Here is a 25329-nt window from a genome sequence, read left to right on the forward strand (position 1 = left end):
TCCAACCGAGATAGACCCGCCCCGCAGAACTTTGCTCAACATTGCGAGAAAAGCTGGGAATCACTGCAAGCCTGTCTTAGGTGGGGATGGTTCGACGTGTCCACATTATCCGCAAATATTTTAAGTTGCCCACATGTTGACGAAGCTTGATCTTGCCATGAATTACTAAGAATGGATTGTACTTGCTTTTACTTGCATCTGTACTCCACGACAGGCCTTAACCTGTTACTGTCTGCGAGGTGGATTCAGACTGCGATGGATTTGGCAAACTATATCAAAAGAGAAAGACAATAGTAGGCTGAAGTGAACACAAAGTAGCAGCCAGTTAAGGCTCTTTTAAAAAAATGTCACTGTTCTACTTCGATGAATAAAGTCTTTCCTCCAAAATAGAGAACACAAATCCTAATTGCATCATTCTATGTCCCATTCACCAAAGTAAGAGTCAAAGACGGACTGGTTCAGTTCACCAATGAATGGACAGATTTATTTCGAAACAGCAATTTTATTACTCGCAGTTGAAGCATGTAATGAATCAGTGTGGTCAAATTGCACATTTCCGAGTAAATCTCTAAACCTTTCTATAAAGGGGAGGGGAGTTTTACGGGTTCATACCCTTTTTGAGGAGACCATCATCAGGCTACTGACCGAGTTGAACGGATATTTATCAAGAGCAAAATGTTAAATATATTCCTTGCATGACTGATCAATACTCATTATGTACAATAATATTATAAAATGCAATACATTCAGTTAAGATATTTCATTCATTTGTCAATAATTTCTCCTTAGCTTAAGCTCTCCATTAGCTTTCCATACAAGGTGGAAAATCATAGCAGTAACACCCATTTAATTCCATTTGGTCCCCCTCATGTTATGTTTGACAGTGGGTCATTTATTTCAGTATAATCTCATGAGCCTCTGTTGAGTGTCTGAACATATGTATTATTTCAGTTAATAAAGATACCTTGATATGAATCATTATATTGAAATTAAACAAATTGAAAACTGAAAATAATGTGCAGTATAGTTCCACAATATCCTTGATATTCTACAGTGTGCAACAATAATAGCCATACCTGTAAAAAGTATATTATCCCTTTTGAGATCAATTACAGTTAAAGTGTTAAAATCAACAAAGGGTAAGGAATGTGAATGTTTCAGTAACAGTTTTTTGACTCACAGATGCAAAATATTTAAGTGAAGGAACATACAGTATGCTATACATTGGAAAAACAAGAAACATGGATAACAGTGTCAGCTATAAGTAATGGGTAATAACGAGCCCATCAGCTTATATGAAGGTCTAGCTAATATTCAAGTCATTTATAAATAATGTAGAACTGCAATAAAGGAATCTTTATCAAAATATAAAAACAGATCTATTTTTGTGGAAAAGGCATATGGGTTGTACTTTGAGTTATTTAAAAGATGATGGCGAGCTGAGGTGAGGTCACAGTAAGAGGAGCCCGCGGCGGCTGCAACTCTCATCGGATCCCAGACCAGCTGTGCAGGTAGGAGGACCACCCAGAGCCTCGGGACCGGTCTGCTTCCTCTTCACCTGATGACAACAGATAGCATTTACATTTTTATATGAACACAAAAAGATACTAAACAAACAGGTGAACATACTGGTACACTGACATACAGTATCTTTGCAAATTTACACAAGGAAATAGATTCAATCACAACGGCAGTGACTGTCATGCTTCTGCAAAGATGCCCAATTTCTTTATTGGCGTTTGGATGTGAGTGAGCAGAGATGTGGTGGTACCCTGAGCGATGGCGGCTAGCTTGCTCTTCTCCTCAGGGCTGAGCTGCAGCATGGTGTGGATGACGGGCAGCAGGGCCTGCCTCTCACTGCCCGAGCGCAGGAAGATGAACTGCAGGAGCACGTTCTTCAGGTACTCCAGGTTGGCCACCGACTTCTCCCGCTCCTGGTTCCTCTCCAGTCGCCGCACCTCGCTCTTCAGCAGCTGTGGGGGGCAGAGGCAGGGGAGGGGGGCATGAGCGGGTGGAAACAGCAGTCTGACAAGCCATCACTCAGCCCTGCCTCACTGAGAGGGGTCAGTGAGAGGAGGCATGGATCATGGTGGGCGTGGGAGGGCGGTAGATCCAGCCTTAACAGACAGCATTATAACTGGACAGGAGAATGTCTGGTGTTGATGTGTGTGTCTCAGGGAGACAATTGTGCATTGGAGTGATTGAGAGTATATACACAATAATACAATAATAGATATCCGTTTATATTTTGCAATTTAATTAGTGTTTCATAATGACCATGGTGTACTTCACTTATTCTTCCACTGAGAAAGGCCGTGTGTGTTTACCGTGATCTTATTCTTCCACTGAGAAAGGCAGTGTGTGTTTGTGTGTGTTTACCGTGATCTGTTCCATGAGGATGGCGTTTGTAGCCTCGGTTTCATGCAGCAGCCCATTCACGTGTTCCATGCTACGCGTAGCTGTGTTCAGTTTTTGAGTCAGCTCTTCTTTCGTGGGCTCCACCTGCCACACAAATGGCTCTGCACACAGCACACATCTCAGTTCATTCCATGCCAGTTTTATATCAAGGGGTGAACAAATTCGACCAAATAACAATAGACAAAAGTTGATAGCTTTTGTAGCAGTGACAAAATGGCCTGGTTCCTATTATAGTGACATAATCAAATGACCAGATGATATAGACCACTGTTGACACTCTGACAAAAGTCATTCAGGTGAAAGTTGACTTTTGGGGGGGGGGGGTCTCACCATGTTTGGGATCTGGAGAGGAGAGGAGCTGCTCCAGGGAGGGCAGTGGTGTGCCTGCAGAGGACACGGACTCGGTCTCGGTCGTCTCCATGCCCTCTCCCTCCTCTCGTGCCATGGACTGCAGCTCTAACAGAGGCAGGTCCGTGGGCCTCCGCTCCTGCATCAATTTCTTACCCTGCTGCAGGGGGGTTGAGCCTGGCAGGAGGGAGACAGAGAGACAAAGAGAGAGAGAAAAAAGGAGACTGGCCGTTAAGGAGATTGTCATGCAGGGAGGGGTTATCGCTCAACAAACACAACAGAAGTCATTTCAGTGAAACATTGGCTCTAGGTTCTCTTAGGCAAAGTATAGCTGAGCCTGTAGATTGAGGTTTACTTTAACGTACCAGCAGAGGGCAGTCATGGGCAACTCAGAAGTCATAGCATACTATGATTTTACTGTGTAATTTGTGTTGTGGTACAGTGTGCTTCTTCATTGCGTAGGTGGTATAAAAGACATATCGGATGCTCAAGATTACACTGTACAGTATTTCATTTGATGTATTATCATTTAGCAACAACCAACATGAGTCATAACGGGATTTAAGTTCTGGTTTTACACGATGAAATGACTAAGCAAGTCTTGCAAGTATAGTTGTTGTGTGCCAGCTCTAGCTCATTTTCAACAGTGTGGTAGCCATTCAAAGGTAGGCGGACATGTTGTGACTGATGTGTTAAGTGAGAGCAGTGTGGGAAGAGGAATTCTCACATCTGCTGCATCTTGCCAAAATTGCCCTTCACACATGGGGTGCCCAGTCAATAGCCTGTCATTCACAGCCCAAAACCCCAACAGCACACTCTCCACAGAGACTAAATAAGCTCACACTGCCATCTATTTATCAGCCCCAAATGCAGCTATTTAACACTCCCGCATATTGCTTGTTTGCTGGACAGCTGACGTAGGAGAAACAAACAAGCATGAAGACATAAGAGAACAAATCGTTTGTCAAGAGCTGCCAGTCAATAGGGGCACCCTGATTTGATGGATGCTCTGAGAGGGGGCTACCGCGTGTCTGCCACAGTGTGGGGTGCTGTTTTAAAGGACGCGGCCCCTGCGTGTGCATAAATACTATGCCCGTCTCCAGCTCAGTGATCCTGCCCTGATGCCGCTGTCCCTACAGACGAGAGAGAGCGCCAGGCTGGAGGCGCTCCCTCCCGCGCTGGAACGAGCACCTGGCTGCGGAGCGATGAAGGGGGCTGAGACGCTGTGCACCGGGCATCATTAGGCAGCGCGGCAGCTGGGCTCGACGCTCCAGCACACGCCTGCACAGCTGTGCCCTGAGCAGCCAACATAAAGGAGCCCGAGGTTGGCGCCAGCAGCAGCTCAGCTTCACACGGATCCCAACACAAACACCACCCTGATCTCACAAATTAAGACCCTATATTACAGCCACCAGATTGTACTACCCAAGGTAGTTACCACAAACACACACACAGACATATAACTCATTCAAGTGTTGACACGCTTTAACTCTTTTCCACAGGCCTGTCTGTCTATTGAATTATCAGGCTAACTTGAACTTGGCACATTACAGCAGCTGTGACAAAGCGAACACAATCCAAACGCCATGACGGGTACTGTATTTCTGACAGCTGGGTGAGCAGACACAAACTAAACATTCAGACAGCTATTGCACTCTCGGTAAACTGTAGCTGCCTGAGAAATCTGCGAGTGCTGTACCTTTTGAGTTGGGCTGGGTTAAGCAACAACAGAGTAACAGAATGAACTGATTGATGTGTACCTGGTCTACAAAAGCTACAGTTTCTGGTTCAGCACTAGCTACAGTATCTTAGTTACGATAGTTCTAAATACTAAAACGGATAGTTCCGGTCCTTGATTATGATTGGCTGAATCACGTTAAATGTTATAAAATCCAACACAAGCATACACCTTGACCGCATTTCGCTCTATAGTGCTGCACTACCACTTCATACAAGAGTAGCTGTGTGTCGATGTTGCTTGGCAACCATTCATATAGAGGAAATACAGTATATTTCTTGGCAGAAGAATGATTATCTATTAATAAATTGTTACATTTCTCAATGCGGTGTCTTTATTTTATGAAATCTTGCCAGATAAATGTAGTAACCATTTTAGAAAAGCAATAAACCACTCGAGGTTCCACCGTAGGTTCCACTGATTTTAGACCAGCTAATAGGGGTTTTACTCCGCTGCACATTGTGCCCAACAATGCCCCTTAGCTGTTCTAAAATCAGTGGAACCTACGGCCTCTCAGGGCTTATTGCTTCAATTCAACCTCTGTTGTAATGTAGGTGTTCCACATGAGAATGTTCTTGGTGGCTAATGACAGAGTGGCCCATATGACCACTATGACAGAGTGGCCCATATGACTAATGACAGAGTGACCCATATGACCACTGTGGCTGCGGCGGAGAGGCCCTTACTGGCGCTGGACTCCTTCTGCAGCTGGAAGAGCTGGTTCTCCAGGCGGCCGAGCTGCTGCTGCAGCGTCTCCACCGTGCCGCGATGCTCGTCCTGCGCGTGGCGCAACTGCTCCCGGAAGCTGCTGCGAAGGACGTCGGCCTGCGAGCTCAGCTGACTGACCGTCTGGGCATGCTCCGCTTTCAGAGCCATGTTCTCAGACTGCAGTGTCAAGAGCCTGTCGGACACACAACAGAAGGCCTCAGCACGTCAGAACCTTAAAGATGGAACAGTAACGTCATCAACGTATAAAATTTATACAACAGGGGTTCCTTATCCAAAAACATCCCCATTTATCGGATGAATGACATCGTCTCTAGGTAGCATCTCTCTTTCTCTCACACACACACCTCTCACGGAGTTCGGCCTCTTTGACAACGGTCTCCTGCAGGATCTTGTTGTGGCGCTCCAGCAGTGTGTCGTGCTCCGTCTGCAGCTGCTGCAGCTCTGCACTGCTGGCCTGGAGGTTGTGCTGCGTGTCCTGTAACCGAGACGTCAGCTGCTCCAGCATGCTCTCCATGTGCTCCCTAATGCGCACACACACACAGGTACAAAACAAACAAAAAAAAAAAATTATATTATGTTGTAAGTGACACAATCACACACACACATAGAAATTCTCAACAGGTAACAAGACTGACCTTTCCTGCTTAGTGACATCACTGTCATTTTGGGCCGAGCTCTTGTTTTTCTGCTGCTTTAGAACATTATGCACACGCACTTTGTAGCTCTCAAATTCTGATGTGGTTGCAGCCAGTTCAGCCTGAGGGATCAAGTCACACAGAGGACCAGCAAATGAGACTGCCATTCCCCAGCAGAACTATTCCAGGATGAATATCATAATGACCAAACACAAAACAAGGAAACTGCAAACATGTATCTCTTGTGAGTTGTCTTACCTCTGGTACATGTTTTTATGTTTTATTTTTATGGGGTTTTTTCACTGTCAAATCCTCAGACAATTAATTAATACAAATGATTGCAGCAGTCCCAGCAGTGGGAGTGATGCAGGCTCTTCCCTTTTTCTCTGGGCTGAAGCGCGCTATTCATCACCAGGCATTAGGCCTGTGGGGGAAATCACTCAGGAGTGTCACTCTATAATTAAGTTTTGTTTAAGCCATTTAGCAATGGTGCCGACTTGCAGACCACTGGAATGGAAAATCTATACAGCTATTTGGAAGGCACCAGGACTCTTGAGTGCAGGGCTCGGTCTGTGGAGTGGAGAGGAGATGGGGGGGGTAGGCAGGCCAGAGCACTCAGAGTGGGAGCACTCGCGTGTCACACACGTAATGGGGCGGAGAGTTGAGCCGGCGGCCACCGAGCCTGCTGGGGGTTTTACAGCAGAGATATGCGACTCAAGAGGGTGAGAGAACATACAGGTCCATCCAATGGTCAGTTCCAAACAGATTTCATGGAGAGATCTGGTGGGACATCATACCCATGAGCCAAACATCTGCTATACAAAACGCCACAGCCACTTATGGCACTGGGAGGAAAATGGCAACATTTTTCCAATGATGGACAGAACTCATACTAGATCTGTCCTCCATGGTACAGGAGCAGCAAAACCACAAGTCAACAAAATAACATTCATAGTGTCTTGTTATAAAAGTGGTGTGGCTTCCTTAATGACAGCTCAGTCCATAGAGTGTGAGTGGTAGACAGGAAGAGAAAATACAGCTGATTATAATCTAGGAGCTGGAAGAGGGAAACTGGTGACTAACACAGAATTGCTGAAGCAGACTTATAGTATGAACTGTTGGCCACTAAAATAAAGCTGCAACTACTCGGACTGAACCTGTATCTTGCGTCTCCCTGTTGCTCGCAAGTTAAAGGGAAGGGCCGAAACCCCGAAGTTTCTGTCCCTGATACTTTCAGTCCTGGAGCATCCTAATGATCCATCTAAGCTCTGGAGCTGAACCAAGAAAGGTTAACATATTTCTCAGTAACATTTAGAAAATCTAAGCCAACAAAATGCTATACAAATTAGATTTATCTACTGAGATGTCTCTCCACAGAGTTTGCTTACTTTTCTCCAGCTAGCATGGTGAAGTCAGGAGTTACAATGACACCCCAGCGCACAACTATAACCCCTAAACAAAGTGTAGGCTATGCAAACTAATATATGCAGACAATGCATATCCACAACTCCTATTTTTGCAGTATGCGGTGCAAGAACAAAAGTGTAGGTGGCTCATGAAAGCATAGCGGCAGTTTCTTATGGGTAGCGGCAACAACTAAAGTGTAGCAGTACTGCTAGGCTGCTACAGTATAGGATATATATTGTGTTTTTGAAAAACCGAAAAAGTATTGCAATATGAAATATGGCTGAAGTCAGGCGTAGTCATTTCTAGTACACCCCTACAAGGTAGCAAAATGTTTGTTAATCCAGCCGTATATAAATATGAAATAAGGTTAAAAAAAAAAGGAAAAAGATTTTAAAAAAAATAAAGACATCACACATATCTAAATATTGATGCTCCACCACTCACAAATGCATGTGTTATGTGAAAAGATAAAACACAGTTTACTCCACTGTACACTCTGTGGAGGCACCTGAGAGGCCAGGGCAGATGGGAGGACTGGACTTCACTACCTTAGCTGTGCTGCACTCCTCCTGTAGGGTGGTCAGTCTCAGCTGATAGGATCCTGACGTCCTCTGATGCTGCTCAGCCGAAGCCTTCAGCTGCCCCTGCAGTCGGTGACGCTCAGCTGTTAGCTCACTGCACTGAATCTGCAATCAGACAGGTGCATGCATAAAACACTCATCCATAGTCCCTGTATAGTTCAGAAGGATTCAACGGTCTTGATGAAATCTCTAAAACCAAGTGGGAGTGTGGTCTGTACTTTACTTTATAGCCTTCCAGTTGTTGTTGGTGTGCCTCCAGTTCTCCCTTCAAAGCAGCATTGGAAAGCATCTGAGAAGCTTCCTGCAACAATACATACATCAGCATCAGTGCAACTGGGCCGTGACACAGATCAAACCTCATTAATAATAAGCACATGAATGGAGGTGTGGAGAGATCTGTGGAGGGAGCTTGGGCTACGTAGTAGAGCGAGCGACTCACATTTTTCTTGGCATCAGCCAAATCCTTCTTTGTTTTCACCAGCAGCTGTTTCATCTTGGATGATTTCTCTTCCCCTTGGTCTACCTGGGACTTCAGGGATTCTAGGGGAGCCATTAACAGAGTAAAATGCATCTGACACATTATAGAAAGCTTTTGATCTCATGTCCAGGTCACATAACCCATTCAGATTGCACTGTGTTCTTGGCAAATGCAAACTTCATAGGTGATGACAGACTGTTCAGTAAAAATGATCAATGAGGAGTTCTGAGATTTGAGGCTGCCTCACCGATCTCCTCGCTCAGGCTTTCCTCTCTCTTTTTCTGGGTCTGTAGCTGCCTTCCCAGATCCTCAATCTTGGTGTCTTTCTCTGTGATCTTAGTGTTGAGCTCTTTAACCAGGCGCTCATAGTCGGCCATTTCCATGTCCAGGAGAGTGCTCTGCTGAGCATCCTGTGGTGATCAGAGAGGGAGGTTTATCAAAACGTTTTTTTGTAATTTGTGGATTTAGCCATTTGGAACTGTGTACTGCAAGTACTACAAAGGAACTGATTTATTCGCATTCATAAACAGGTGCACTTAAAGGGGGGAGTCCATAAAGAAAGAATCCATAAGATGCTTCACCGCAGCATTTGCTTATTCCTAAACAAACGCATTTCACTTCATGTATTATTTTGCAAAAGCCAAACATCAAACTGCAAACTATTCCGTTCATGCACACCTAAGCTATAAATTATGAACATCAACACAGACTAGCAGGTGTGTGTTATGATAACAGGACTTGCCCTGCGAAGCTGCTCGAGTTCCTGTGCAGTCTGCTGCAGCTGCTGCTTCTGTCTACGCAGCTGACTCTGGAGCTCCTCCACCTCCTTAACAGCAGACACGTGCTCCTGTTGCAAAAGAAAAGAGTTTTACTGTATTTAATCCTTAAAAGCTACTTTGGATTCAATGTTATTTCTGGAATTACATAGAGTACTCTTAAAAGTTTTCAGCACAGTAACCAGAAAACCGAGAAAAATAAACAAACACACAAAGTGGATGCAGGGCCACCAGCAGCTTTATATTTTGAGAGGCCCTCACAGACAAATTGAAGATGCATTCAGTGTCACAGACTGTCCCACTCATCTCCCCTCTGGCCCCACTGTTATTGTGGTACCTTGACTTTTTGTTCTTTTAAGAGCCTTTCTCCCTCCAGGTCCTTTTCAAGTGCACATTTGACTTTGTGCATTTCTAAAGCTTGAGCCTCCAGCTGCCTGACGTTAGTCTGCAGAGTCTCCAATCGAGCCTTCAAGTCCTCTCTCTCCGACTCAAACTGCTCATGCTGAGGGAGCGAAAGGGAAAGATTACGTGACAAGCACAAGGCACAAGAAAAAAGCCACCATAGAAAACCAAAATGACAAACTATCTGAAAACAAAAAGACTTGTGACCAGAGCATGTTTGGTGTGCGTTTCAGCAACCGTCCTTATCTAGGGAGATCTTGGATCAAATAACAGCCATATAGTGGCATATTCAACACAACACATCGATTCCACTCTGTAAATAGTGTTCCTGTATTAAACACTCAAATTAGGAACTACTGTGCCACTGTCTGAAACATTATGTTAACCAATGTCAAGAAGATAAATTCATAGCTTGTGTAAAACAAAAGTAAAAAGGTACTTATTCCATCTCGGTTTATTCTTAACAAGAGCTGTGGGTCGAGTTATAAGAAATACCTGCTGCATGGCAGTTTGCAGACGTTTGGTCAAATCTCCAATTTGTTTCTCCGCCCCCTCAAGCTTCTCTCGCTCCTTATCCAATAGCTCAGTCTGCTTATCATAATCCATCATGAGGTTCTGGAAATTAAATTCATGAAGTATTCATGTTATCCATACAGTATGACTGGATGTGAATAGAGGCAAAAATGAGGCAACCAATACATGTTTGTTTAATAGCAGCGGAATAAGCATCAACCTGCAGAACTAAAGTGTGGCTTGCATGGATTCCTTTCATTGATAGGTGTTGCTGGAATACGATATTTCTTCTACTACAGACAACGCATTAAGCCTCATAATTAGGGATCCAACATCTACGTATCTCCTAATAAGAATTCCAATATCTGATCTTTATTGGCTAATAAATCAGAACTAACCTGAACATTGGCCAATACCAAGTAGTGCTAGTGTAACTGACTACCACAGATTGGCTGTACTCCTTAAGGCCATCCTTAAAAATATTTTTGTTTGCAGTAACAGCCAAAAAAAATTAAAAATGGGTCGGTAGGTAGGTCAATATTTTTTTTTTTTCAAGATTCAAAGTAAAAAAAAAAGTTCAATTTTGGTCATGGTGATTACCTAGGAATTAATTTACACAAATGTGCATATCGTGACGTAACTGACTGGGTCTTCAATCCGTGCCTTCAGGCGCACCATTGCAAACCTCATTCTGATGCAGGTTATATAGACCAGCCTTTCTCAAACTTCTTTGACCTGAGGCCCGGTCATGGCAGACTTTTGGGTCATAGGGCTCATCTACATGTACCCAGAAAGAAGGCTACAATAGCTCTTGGCCACGTTATATTGAAATTTGACTATACAATACTCAATGCTATACAGTGTATTATACAGTCTCTGCTCTGTTTCTAAGGAAGTTCCAAAAAACAACGTCGTTCTATTAAGTTTCGTTAAATAAATAAATAGCCTTCCAACAGGTTGAAGCGGAGCTTTGATACCAACGTTATCGATTAGTTTCATTGAATGAATGCTCATACCACCACTTAATTGTAGGGCTCCATGTTTAATGACATCGATAGCAGAAACGTTTGTTTTCTTTTTTCGTCGATCCACGGTTTCTTGATCAACTGCGCAGCAAATTATCAGATGAAGCACCGGTACGGTGTTCATTTTAGGACATCCTCAGACTCAGGTGTCAGACTCAGAAAAACATCGGTCATCTTCAGACAAAACAGCCTCAGCGTCAGAAAAACTTCTGTCATCTTCAGACAAAACTGCATCAGCGTCAGAAAAAACAGACTCAGGTGTCAGACTCAGAAAAACATCTGTCATTTTCAGACAAAACTGCATCAGCTTCAGAAAAACTTCTATCATCTTCAGACAAAACTGCATCAGCGTCAGAAAAACTTCTGTCATCTTCAGACAAAACTGCCTCAGCATAAGAAAAACCTCTGTCTGAGTCAGACGAAAAAGTCTCAAATGAAAAGTTATTGTGGGTACAGAAGAAGACGACGGATACAGAACGGTGAGTATAGGCCTACATTATTCTGTCACTGGCAGGGTAGGAATTTCACGGCGGCCACGACGGCCGTGGTAGCCCCTTGCGTTGGCCGTGAAGCCCCTTTGAAAATCATAGGTTTACAGGCCACGGTGGCCTTGGTGCCCCCTTCTTTCAATATTCTGCTTTGTGTCCTACTAATAGCGATTTTTATTTACGAATAAAAATAATCTTTTTATTATAATAATATTTTTTATTTACGCTGTCAAAATAATCTTAGCATTCACAGCGCAAATTAATTTAGTCTTTTACGCAGTGGAGAAAGTGACATCGCAAGAAAGTGCGTCCAAATTCACCCATTCTTCTCAGTTGAACTACTCGCGAAGTAGCCTATTCATCACACAGACATCACAAGTGATGTCACATGAAAGAGCTTTTTCTCAGCTTTTAAACGATGTTAGCCGATAATTGCTGTGTTGAACGGTTCGCGAGAAAAGTAAATAATATAATTAAATTTAATCATACATTCTACTGAAGGTTTTGCGTCCATGATCTCCCTACCCATTCATCTCGGTGGAATACTTTACCAACCCTTCTTTTAACACATGACAAACCACATATCAGAATAAACAGCAGACCTTACCAAACATAAAGGTGTAAAGCAGTCCCCTGTACAGTTAGCCGTTCCAGAGTAATCCAGTTCTGAATTTGCAGTAAATTTCGACATGCACTGATGTCTACAAATTTGGGCTTTAAGTTTTACAATGTGTTTAAATTGTTCCACATGATTTCATAACGGGCCAAATACAAAATAAATGTTACAAATATCGCCTAGATATTGGTAAATCAGAGGACAGCTGACTAAGAGTTTGTGAAAGTAGCCTGATCACAAAATGCTAAGCATGCATCTAGGCTATTTGAGTTTCTTAAAGATGAGCTGTGCTTAAATTTAAATTGTTCAATACATGATTTCATAGCAGGCCAAATATAAAATAAATGTTATATATAGCCTAGATATCTGTTTTTATTAGATGATCAGATGATTTACAGTTATATGTAATATGTCATGTTTCATGTTTTTGTAATGTTTCATACAATGATGCAGGTCTACTGCAGTGAATAGGCTAAATACAACTTTGATCATTTTTATAGCCTACTACTGGACCATTATTTCTTACTTTTGCTAACCGTTTCCCAGTTGTACACTACCTACCAGTAAGAAACCTGCATCATTATCATCACATCATTATTCCCAAACCCCCATAAAGACAAATGTGCTATGTCATGATGTAATACCATATAATACCATTATGATAATACATGAAATAGCAGGTACCAACAACAAGGCACATTTCTCTAAATAAGTTAAGATAACATCTCATATCAAATTAATTCAACAACGCTGCAGTTATTGTCCCCTGGGGATTACATTTCAAGTACCTGTCTATCTTTATGTCTGTCTATTATTGTTGTGCAATGACAATGACAACTGCTAACGTTTTAAAATTGTATTATATGGTATTACATCATGGCATAGCACATTTGTCTTTATTTAATACTTAATACTTTTCTGAGACCTGATTTTCTGAGACCTGACTCCACTTTTTCTGACAGCGTTTTTTCTGAGACCTGACTCCACTTTTTCTGACAGCGTTTTTTCTGAGACCTGACTCCTTAGAGATGTTTTTCTGAGGCAGATTGGTTTGAAGATGACAGAAGTTTTTCTGAAGCTGAGGCAGTTTTGTCTGAAAATGACAGATGTTTTTCTGAGTCTGACACCTGAGTCTGGTTTTTCTGACGCTGAGGTAGTTTTGTCTGAAAATGACAGATGTTTTTCTGAGTCTGACACCTGAGTCTGGTTTTTCTGACGCTGAGGCAGTTTTGTCTGAAGATGACAGGTTTTTCTGACGCTGAGGCAGTTTTGTCTGAAGATGACCGATGTTTTTCTGAGTCTGACACCTGAGTCTGAGGATGTCCTAAAATGAACACCGTACACCGGGCCTAATTTCACTCCACAACTCCGCGGACCAGCAGTCTCCATGTTGCGGACCCAACCTGACTCCACTTTTTCTGATAGCGTTTTTTCTGAGACCTGACTCCTTAGAGATGTTTTTCTGAGGCAGATTGGTTTGAAGATGACAGAAGTTTTTCTGAAGCTGAGGCAGTTTTGTCTGAAAATGACAGATGTTTTTCTGAGTCTGACACCTGAGTCTGGTTTTTCTGACGCTGAGGCAGTTTTGTCTGAAAATGACAGATGTTTTTCTGAGTCTGACACCTGAGTCTGGTTTTTCTGACGCTGAGGCAGTTTTGTCTGAAGATGACCGATGTTTTTCTGAGTCTGACACCTGAGTCTGAGGATGTCCTAAAATGAACACCGTACACCGGGCCTAATTTCACTCCACGACTCCGCGGACCAGCAGTCCCCATGTTGCGGACCCATATTTTGAGAAATGCTGAATAGACCACAACCAATTTCAATACTCCGACACGGTCACCGCTAGACTAGGGGGAGAAGGGATGAGAAAAGATCTGGCCACAGTTCTTCCAGAACTTCGTAACAGCGTTATCAGTTTGTGTGAATGAAACGAAGTGACATGCGTAAAACCAATGGTGTAGAGATGACGCCACAGGTTTTTTTTTTAAGTGAGCCACGTTTGCATGTAGGTAATTTATATTCACAATACTTGGGCCTACTAAAATAACTATTATTTTATTGCATTTGTATTGGTTGTTTAGAGTAAAAAAAAAACAATCGGTAGGTATTAACGCAAGTTTACAACCGGCAAGTCGGTCGGACTAAAAGGGGAAAAAAATAAATATTTGGGTCGGTTCTAAATTGACAGGGTCGGTCGGGTTACGGCAAACGAAAATATTTTTAAGGATGGCCTAATGGACAATAATTTAAACTACTTTCACAGCATAAAGTAGCTCAGGAATTTGACTTGATGATTTTATCCTGAAACTGATTTGCATGATGCTGATAAATACCTTACAGTCTTCAGCCCCATGGATAATGTCTTTCATGGAGTTGGAAACTCTGTCCCGCTCTGCTTGTAAAGCTACCACCTCTTCTTTCAATGCAAGAACCTGGGATTAGCAAAGAAACAGTATGCTTGGGTAAAACCTGTTTACAAAAACTGTGACAATTTAGGTCAACAACTCTATGCATATGCACATGCATACACATATAATATTTCACTGCTACAAATATCCTTATATGGCAGAGAATTTGTTTTAATTTGATCACACCAGATCCGCTGTTTGTAACTGTCTTGCCTAACAACGCCCCAAACTTGTGCTCTTGAAATCAATAAAAAGTTTATCACGAAACAACAGATGTCTCACCTCCTTTTTGCTATTATCCAGTTCTTTTCTGGCCTTCAAAGCCACCACTTTGATTTTGTTCATCCTCTCGTCCTTTTCTTTGCTCTCCTTTTCCAGTATTGCTAAAGGGAAGGACAATAATGACCACAGGTGATATAAAGCATTTAAAAATGCATTAATCATTGAATTATTTATGACGGAATTTCATTCACGTGGGCCCTGTTCACACATGGCATTAAAATGCAGGTGTGTACACAACATGCTTTGAGGACACATTGAGATCCAATTGCTCAGACCACACTCGGAGACCACAAAGGTCACTTTTTAACACTAGTGTTTCCTAGGGTCACACTGAGGGACTACCTACTCAACTGACATCCTCTGTATACAGTAAGTGGAGGTATGCAATCATTCATGCACTCATGTGCAAATGGCATTATTAAAAATAAAATATATATATATATATATTATTATTATATTATATGTATTGTTTTTGTTGTAATTTACCACAGACTAGGCCTGGAAAGAGTATTGCTGCCTCCCACCTGTTAATAACAATGACACAATTGGTCTTTGCAAACAGAAATGATTGGGGAAGTAAGATCCGATCACAAGTGGTACAGTAATGCCAGGTGTGAACTGACATACTTAGAGCGGTCCAGTGTTGTGATCGGATCAGCCAAGATACTGTACATGACACATGCCAGATGTAAACAGGCCGTTCTGTAGATACAAACCTATTTTCTCAGTGTACTCCTTCATGCTTTCTTCACTGGTGGTATCACTGTGAGTCGATTTCTGAAAAGAGAGGGTGAAACTGAGGCTGAGTATCTATGTACTGTAGGAGATTTGTCTTTAAAAAGCTCTTTCAAGAAACTGCACTAACAAAATAGTCAGATGTAATGATGCACAACTGAGCGTTTGAAATTTTGTCAGAAGCACTAACCTGTAAAATAGCCATATCCTCTCTCAGCTGCTTCAGAAGGGAGTCTTTCTCTGTCAGCAGCTGCTGGAGCTCCTTTCTCTCAATATTGATTTTATCCAAGATCTTCTCGTTTCCCCCTGACGTTCCATCATGTTCTCTGGCTGACAACTTCTCAGATGCTTCAGCAATTTGAGCAAGCAGCTCTTGGTTTTCCACTCTGATCTTTTCATTCACAGTCTTCATTTCAGAAAGATCTCTCTGTAAGGCTTCTACATCAGACACAACCTCATCAAGATTGCCCTTTAATAAGCTCTTCTCACGACTGAGGTCCTCTACGTGAGCCTGGAGTTCAACCTGAGTGTGGGCGCTCTGTTGCTTAAATCTCTCCATCTCTTCTGTCAGTTCTGCTACCCTGTCGGTCAGATCAAGTTTTTCCTGTTGTGCCATTGCTATGACAGCATCTAAAATACCAGCAAGATCCTTGTCATCTGTGCATACATCCCAGTTATTTTGTTCAAGTAAGTTCATGATATGACCATAAGATTCCGAGAGTTTTGTCTCAATGGCATTCTTGTCCATTTTTAGTGCTTCCTGCTCATCTGACATAATCTGAAGGCTCTTTTGAAGATTATCCCTTTCTTCATTCGATATGCTAATGGCTTCTGATTTCAGGTTGTTGATAAGATCTTGGGACTGCTTTCCTTTTTCCTGAAGAGCAGCAAGCTCCTCCAGAGCCGCTTCAAGATGGCTACGCTGCTCATCCTTCTCGGAGATGGCCAGAGAGAGTTTGCTCTTCAAATCTGTCACTAGTGTGCCAATGCTCTCCTTTTCAGTTAAGGCACTTTCAAGAGCTGATGATAGTTCATCTAGCCTACACTGCATCCCTTCCTTTTCCTTGGATATGCTTTCAAAACTGTAAGAGACCACTGATTTCTCTGATCTCTCCAAATCATAGTCTTCTCTAAGTTTAGCCAATTCTGCCTGTGCGGTCTCTAAACACTGTTGAAGATTGTTTTTGTCTGATGATGCCACATCCAGTATCTCTTTCAGCTCCACCACAGCAGTCTCTTTTTGGTGAAGCTGGTACAGAACTTCTTCATTTTGCTTTTGCAAAGCATCTGAGGAGATCTTGAGGTCCTCCAATGACTTTACTGTAAGTTGAAGGCTCCCAACTTGCTCCAGTAAGCTGTCTCGCTCACTGCATGTCACCCTCAGTTTCTCTTGTAAATCCTGAACAGTAGATGCACTTTGCTCCTTCATGGCATCATACTGCTTTAAAAAGTCACCTGTTTTTTCTCCTAGCTCTAACTCAAAACTCGTCAGAATTTCCTGGGTGTGCTTGCACTCTTCAATGGCACAATTCTTCTCAACAGACAGTTGCTCGCACCTGTTTCTTAGCGCCTGCATTTCTTGGGCCAGTGTCTCTTTATCCATTTTGTTTTGTGAGAGCAGCTTTTTTTCAAGTGCATGTAATTCGGTCTTGTGAAGTTCTTTCAAGTCTTGAACCTCTTGTTCCTGCTGATCAATTGTCATATCACCTCCCTCATTAGTGATGTGAAGGTTTTCCATATTTTTCTCTAAAGTTTTTGCACCATCATCTTTGGTCATTTGAAGTTCATCAATCTTGAACTCAAGTTCTTCTTTCTCCAGTTGGAATTCCTGTCTCATGTGATTTAGATCAGATTCCAGCTCTATTTTCACATTACGTAGGTATGTGAGTTCATCTTGAAACAAGGTGTTCTGGGCCTGCAAGTCTTCTAAGTTTGTCTTCAGTTGACTCACCTCATCATTCTGGTCATCTGCACCTGAGAAATTCAACATTTTACAGACTAATGGATCTTTAAGTGCCCCATGTCTGTTAGGGTCCTCCTCCTCCTCCTGCACATCTTGCAGATAATTTTCCTTCATTGCAAGCTGCTCTGAAAGCTCATCCTGGAGAGATAAGAGTCGCTCTCTTTCCATCTCAAAGTCTGCTGCATTCTCCTCCAGCTGCAACATCAAGTCTCTGACCTCTTCTTCATGTAGCTGGCGAACGTTTGCCAACTGCCCCTGGAGGTCTTCCAGTTCACGGTGGGACTCTGAGAGTGCCTTTAAGTGATCCTCTCGGAGCCTTTCAGTCTCAGCAAGCCTCTTTTTCTTCTCTACCTCTAGCTCCTTCTGAAAGCCAGTTATCTTATCCTCATAGCTTTTGTGAATTTCTTCTAGATTGGTCTTCAATTTGTCAATTTCCTCTTGTTTATGTTTTTCATTTTTCTGTTCATCTTGTCTTTTGTCCTTCATGAGCTGTTGAACTTTTTCAAGGTCTTCTCTGTGTTTAGCTTCTGCTGTTTCAATTACTTTTTGTAGAGCATCAAGTTTTGTTGAGTGCTCATTCTGTGCTTGATCCAGCTTTTCTTGAAGTTTTGCCATTGCCTCAACATAATCCTGTAAATATAAATACCATTAAAAAAAATCTGACATAGTATACAGTATGTCATCTTCACAAAATGACAAATAATTTGCCACTTTGTAACTGCATTCAGTCTGTGCTGCTTTCCAAAATGGAAGGTATGAGACTTTTTCTTTACCTGTGCCTGCTTTTTAACACTTTCATTTTCTTTGCGAAGAAGGACCAGGCTCTGCTGTGTTTCTGCTTTCTCCAGAAGAACCATATCCATCCTCTCTGTCAATTCCTGTTTACACACATGCATTGTTTACTTACTAATCAAACTTCGAAATCACAACCTAATGACCTATGTGATGTACAAGAGTATATAATATATGGTTAGAGTGGATTGGTCTGACATACCTTGATAATAGAATCATCTGAATCACTATTCTTCTGGGCTTTGAGTGTGTCAACTTCTTTTTCCAAATCTTAAAATGAAAAACGTGACACTGAATTACTTTAATGCTTCACTTTATAACACACCAACCAGTAAAGAGAGTTTTCATTTACCTGAGCATTTTGATTTCATCCTCTGCATTAAAGCTATTTGTTTTTTTGCATACTTGATTAAGTCTTCTTTTGACAGTGTGTCCAGCTGATAAAAAATACAACAAAATAAGTTACAACAAATGTAACTGAAGATTATGAATGTTCACTGTTAATCTTAACAACAAAACAATAACGGATTATGATCATTCCGTGTCACATCAAATAAGGTACATATCTAGCATTAATTTGCTCTACAGGTCCGTCTGGCAATTCTTCAATTCTCAGCGATTTCCAAAATCACACAAAACTTAGGAACCAATCACAACCACTTACATCGATGGTCAAAAGTGTTGGCACCCATGCTTAAGTTGACTAAAAATAGGAATATAAAATCATCTTTTAGAAATTGATCTTCATGCCTTAAGTAAAGAAAAATGAGAACATATCCAACCTTTAAGGACACCAATTTTCTTTGTGAATGAATAATGTATCATAAATAAATAAATGTTCTTCCTTAAAATACAGGGGTCATAAGTATTGGCACCCCTACTGTATGTTAAATTCCCATAGAGGCAGGCAGATTTTTATTTTTAGCTCATTGAGCTCAATGCAAATCAAACCAGCTAATAGGCTAACTGAAATAACACCATGGCAATCTCTAGGTATGGTGAAGGGTATGTAATGATGTGGGGCTCTTTTAATCCCAAAGGCCAAGGGAACTTTATCAGGATGCATCCTGGATCCTGGATCAATGAAATAACTGGCCTTTAAAAATAAAAATCTGCCTGCCAATATTTATGACCCCTGTATTTTAAGGAAGAACATTTATTTATTTATTTATGATATATCCTCATTTTTTTACTGAAGGCATGAAGATCAATTTCCAAAAGATGATTTTATATTCCTCTTTTTAGTCAACTTTAGCATGGGTGCCAACACTTTTGACCACCACTGTATCCAGTATAGGGTGTGCTTTATACAATGACAGACAGAGGAGGATGGTTGGCAATGCCCGAAGCTGCGCTCATGGCTTCAGTTTGAAACGACAGACATGTATGTTCTTTGAAACTGAATAAACAACTATGCGTAACACCTTCGTTTACAACTTACTTTGGAAAGGATTCGGTAAGAGTTTAATTTACTAATTTAAGTTTAATTTCACCACTGCTTATGCCCCTTGGAAATCAGAGGCAAAGCAAGGAAATCCAGACCAATTTTCATTTGAGAATAGGTCTGGTGTTAGTGAGGCTAGTCAATATCATGAATGGGTCCCAAATCCAAGGCAGGTAAAATATAATGTTCTCAGTATGAAAGAGCCCTTAGCGGGTCAATCTTCCACTCCAGCGCAATTGACTTTGCGCAAGTCGCTTTGTGGGCGGATCTTGGGCGCTGATGCTATTTTACCGGCGGGATAATCTAAAATGGGGTGGTCTGTAGTAGCTACATTACTCATGGGTGTGGTTTGGGCGTAACGTGCAATAAACTAATCAGAGCGTCATCTCACATTCCCTTTAACAACAGGCACGCTTGTTCCATAGCGGATTGCTATTATGATGGCGGATTTGCCAGGCGCAGCCAGGAATGGTTCACAGCGCTATAGTCAGTTGGGAACAGTTTGCTATTGATTTTTCCTCTTGACAAAATGTAATACAGAAATGTCACTTTCCGATGTTTTGGGATCACTCTCACTGAATCACGAGGTTACGAATGCATGGTGATATTTTTGCAATGTAATCTAACATTACCTCACTATAAACAATGCAGATCTTCTGTCAGATAAGCTTTCCTCTCTCGTGCTGCTGCTGGGGCATTTGGGTTAAATGGCATCGGCATGCAGTTCAACATCACGTCTCATTAAGTCCTCTAATACTTCCTAATTTATGTCATCAACACATCCGTGATTCGTGGAAATGTGTACACTAGATTTATACCTATTTTTTCACATCGGACACCACACTGATTTCCCTCATGTAGCAATAGTTGTCCTTGTAATTATGTATGGTTTGGAGAAATGGAAACTGCGTCATATAGATAAGACGAGCAAAGTGCATTGCACAACACAGACGCCCAAGCAAGCGCTCCTGCAGGTGTAAGCTACGGCTGTACCTTACCATCAGGCAACTCAACAACGAGAAACAGTTTCCAAGTTGACCTAACTTTCCAACTCTGCACAGTATCCCATTTACTGCATGACAGTAGGCTATTCACAATATTTTATGTAAAGAAACATGTTATCATCAACTTAATGCACGCACAACTTTTGTTTGAGCAGGAGAGAGAATAACAATGAATGGATGCAGCAACTACAGAAATTGTAGCCAAGGCTACTTGCTGCTTTCTTTTACTATCTATTCACCCCTTGCAAGTGACGTCACGTTTTGTTCGCGCCACAGCAAAATAGCCTAGTGGACGGCAAGAACACGAATCAAATCAATGGGTTGTAATGGGACATATCGCACAGCTAGGAGATTATAGTGAGATTTAACCGTAGTAATGCCCTTCCACGACTGTTGGCTTATTGTTTGGAATACAACAACATCCCATGTTCTTGCATAGATATATTTTGGTTTGTTTTCTTTATGTCACGTGAGTCACTTAAGTCACGTGTCTGCAAGGGGTGAATAGTTGCTGGTTAACAGCACATAATAAGCTGATTTAAGCTAATTCACAAACTCAAGACTTCAAGGCCATCATGGATATAAAACGTTTTTTGAAAACAACGAAAGGATAAAGGGAACATAGCAAAGCTTGGAGTTATTTCAGATGGGTACAAGGTAGGCAAAATTGTGGTGCTTCTCAAAACCTTAGTGCAGCTGGAATAATGATTATAGGATGGTGTTAAAGCGCACACAATGTTTACTGTAAAGCCATACACAACGGTAAATTGGAACAAAACTAAAGGTAATTTTAGCCTTTATAGGGCTGTATAAAGTTGTCCAAATTAATAGGTCGTAATTAGGCGTTGTTGTTGTAAAGATATTGCATGTAGATGTAACATATATATATATATATATATAGGGCAGCCGTGGGCTACTGGTTAGTGCTTCGGACTTGTAACCGGAGGGTTGCATGTTCGAACCCCGACCAGTAGGACACAGCTGAAGTGCCGTTGAGCAAGGGATTTGTGTGTGCTTCACCCCACTGCGTGTTCACTGTGTGCTGTGTGTGTTTCACTAATTCACGAATTGGGATAAATGCAGAGACCAAAAGAGTCTACACTATACTATACTATACTATACTATACTATACTATACTATATAGGCTACTAAATTTTTAGTTGACAATGCACGAACAAAACCGGGAAACGGACAAATATTATCAAGGCTTTGAATGTTTCCATCTGTGCACAGGGTGTCTGTAGATCGGTGTGCATAGCATTCATTCCTGCAGGCCTGTGGCCATGCATGCGCCCTTAAAAATAGCATCTGAATTTGCGCCACTGACTTTAGACCAGGAGGTTCCTGGTCTGTGGCGGAATTGTTTTCTGAAACTGCAAAATATCAACAGGGACCATTTGCGCCGGAACACGCCCCCCCTTTTCGCTGAAACGCCCCGTGGGCGCACATGTACTGTACCTGTGGAGGGAAAATTCCAATATGCGCTGACTGCAAAATAGGAAAGACGAAAGCGCGGGTATACAAAGTAAATTGCGCTGGAGTGCAAGATAGAGCCCTAAAAGTTTGTATGGCATGTGGGTAACAATGAGGGTATTAAAAAGTTGTTATTTTTACTCATTCGGTATCAATCATTATTTTTAGTTACATGTAAATACAGCATTATCTACAGGATTAAACTAGCGTTTTTCAAAGGACTAAAATTGCATATGGGGTAGCTAGCTACTTGAATTTCCCCTTGAGGATCAATAAAGTATCTATCTATCTATCTATCTAGTGTGGATAATCTGTGAGACCTAAAATATTGGTAAAACATTCATAACATATTGTATTTCAAGACAAAATACTGATTGATGCCATGTTGGTACAAGAAGCAAATCTTTACAATAGCCTCAATATCACTTGTTTTGCACTTGCACAGATTCTGATATCTGCAGCAACAGCAACCACATTCCTGAATTCTGTCAAATTCCACATGGAATGTTCCATTAATAAGTTCTCTTTTCACATGGGTGGTGGTGGAGGTGAATGTTGGGTGAAGTGGAAGTAACTTGACCCAATCAAGTATGTACCCTTAGAGTAGGAGTAAGCATAGGAGTAGGCCATCATAGGGCAATTCTACTAACCTTCGACTTTCCAGGCCCTTGACCAGAGGGAGAAGTTATAGATTCTGGATTCGGCTCTTGCTGTAACAAAACAGGGCAGATTTTTGCTTTTAATTGATAAACAGAGACCGACGATCCAGTGTAGTCTATGGCTTTGATTTGGCTAAATGCAATGATGCAAGGAAGTTAGCTTAAAAAAGACAGTAGCCTACAATCCTGACGTTATGCCCTCAAAGCACGTAGCCTTAACAGCTCGCTTGACAAGTTATACAGGTTGTAAAACACTATAGACTGTCAGCTGATTTTCCAGTTTGATACCAAGCTGAATCTGTCTAGAAACCAGTTAGAACAAAAAACCTGAATAAACATTAATACATTTCAATACCATCCGGTAGAATTTTGCCAATAATTTGCTTTACGTGCACATCTTCGATTTAACAACGCTAAATTAACTTAGCTGTCATATTTAGCTAGCATAGCATGCTAGGGTTCCATAGTTTGTTTATGTTGGTGAGCCGCGAAGTGCTGACTGTCTGAATACTGATCCGTGACCTGAACTTACCTCCATTTTGTCCAAATATGTAAGATATTGCTAGGTCTTTCAGGCAAAATGTAGACTTCCACGAAGAATGTACCTAACTTAACGAGGCATCTCTCTACACTACAGCTACTGTTGACGTGCAATCTGCAGGATGGGATATCCTCTTCCGTCTTCGTCAACATGCACGTCATGAAGGAGCGTCTTGACGTACTATTATGCCTTCGATATGTTTCTTTTAGGCCTAGGCTACTGTCTCTATCTCCCACTAAATGCAAACAATAGATTAGCCTAGATTCAGTCAGTGGACTGATACATTTTTACATTACAGACATAGCCTAGTATAGTTAGTGGTATTCTTTCAAACATTTGTTTAAATTTTAATGATTCTTTAAACAACATTAGCCTATCTTTACTTGGACATTGCTAGAGCTTCAGTCAGTCCAGTTCTATTTTATGCTTTCATAGAAGCAGAGCAAACACACACACACACACACACAAGCTTGAATACAGTTTAATCTGTATGTAAACATATTTATTTTATTATCTCATTATTATACAATGGGATATTGTAATACATCATAACAGTGGTAGGCTAATGATAATAATGTAATGGTGTAATTATGTAGGTCAGCTGAAGGGCATCCGGACAGTTGAATGACAGTAGATGTTGCTTGACAGTAGCCTAGGCCTAGCCTATAGATATTTCTAGGTTGTCCACAATGAGGTAAGGCCTCTCCTGCTCCCCATGCTCTACCCACCTGTCCACATTCACAAAGCCCAGCCACCCTGGAGCATTAAAGCAACACCAAAGAGTTTTTTGTACCTTAAAATAATGTTTCCAAAATCGCTTCAGTGGTTCATCAACTCGTAACAGGGGGAACGGCAATTCTACATTCGCTTCGCAGCCCTCTATCGGCTATAACCGCACTATGTAAGTTTGCCAGATCGGGTAGCGGATCTGTAGTTTGATGGAATGAGACATAAGAAACTACAAATTTGACTTGCATCTGATGTTGCAATACATCGTACTTTTATAAGTCATGCAAAATATTCTACCTTGTCTGTGGACATCGTTATTTGCAAAGCCGGTGCTGGATAAACAAATAGCGTGCGTGCAGCAGAGGGAAAGTTCTTTGGTGTTGCTTTAAGATATTGATTAAAAAAGACAAATTCTGATTATAATTATTTTAGTTATTGTCAATTGTTTTTATATTTGTATTGTATTCTTGGTACGGTGCCAATTGAATGCTATGGTTGATCACTCAAGGATGATGACATTCACAAAGATTATCTTAGGCTTACTATAAGGGGGGTCCTTTAATCATGCTAAACAATCAGGTGGTCAAGGTCCCATTCAGCTGGGAAATGGTAACTGGGGCCAGGGCCAGCTGTGAGGACAACAACAACAACAACAACACTTGAGTCAAACATGCAGCAACATTCAACATATTTTCTCAATATCAGCATCAGCTTACACAATTTATGGACATTTAATAACAATGGCAGATGACCAAAGTACTGGTTTCCTGTTGAACCCTACAAGATAACTTCAATGAAGATCTCCATTAAAAATGTAGTTGTACTTGGTATAACTAAAAACATTTATTTACATTTTATCATGGGCATGTTGCTGCAAAGCACAGGACCATCTTGTTCTATCATTTCCTGCCACATCTGGCCATATACAGTAGGCCTAAAACCCAGCCTGTTAGAAAAAGGTTGAAAAAAGGTGTGGATATGAATAAGCAGTTTATGGTCAATGCTATGCCCATAAAAGCTAAACTGTCCAAATCCTCCATATTTGCCTTCTCATTGGTTCAGCAGGCTGAAGATCCTCCTCAGCCAGAGTCTATCCTCCATATTTGCCTTCTCATTGGTTCAGCAGGCTGAAGATCCTCCTC

At 41.6% G+C, this 25329-nt stretch overlaps 1 protein-coding gene across 1 annotated transcript; it reads right to left on the reverse strand.

The window, feature by feature from the left end:
- Positions 1 to 457: 457 nt before the first annotated feature.
- LOC121685268 (GRIP and coiled-coil domain-containing protein 2) lies at positions 458 to 23615 on the reverse strand. Its single transcript, XM_042065708.1, has 23 exons — positions 23450 to 23615; positions 22909 to 22968; positions 18690 to 18774; positions 18540 to 18607; positions 18319 to 18423; positions 15773 to 18175; positions 15564 to 15624; positions 14848 to 14948; positions 14491 to 14589; positions 10008 to 10127; positions 9448 to 9612; positions 9077 to 9181; positions 8582 to 8744; positions 8296 to 8396; positions 8080 to 8157; positions 7824 to 7961; positions 5869 to 5990; positions 5578 to 5754; positions 5191 to 5405; positions 2749 to 2943; positions 2380 to 2519; positions 1772 to 1973; positions 458 to 1558 (listed from the first exon to the last, which is right to left on the reverse strand). The coding sequence occupies exons 1-23, from the start codon at positions 23453 to 23455 to the stop codon at positions 1485 to 1487; spliced, it is 4983 nt and encodes a 1660-aa protein (XP_041921642.1). The 5' UTR covers positions 23456 to 23615; the 3' UTR covers positions 458 to 1484.
- Positions 23616 to 25329: the final 1714 nt, after the last annotated feature.

This window comes from Alosa sapidissima, chromosome 2 (assembly GCF_018492685.1).
Source record: "Alosa sapidissima isolate fAloSap1 chromosome 2, fAloSap1.pri, whole genome shotgun sequence".
Taxonomy (NCBI): Eukaryota; Metazoa; Chordata; class Actinopteri; order Clupeiformes; family Clupeidae; genus Alosa; species Alosa sapidissima.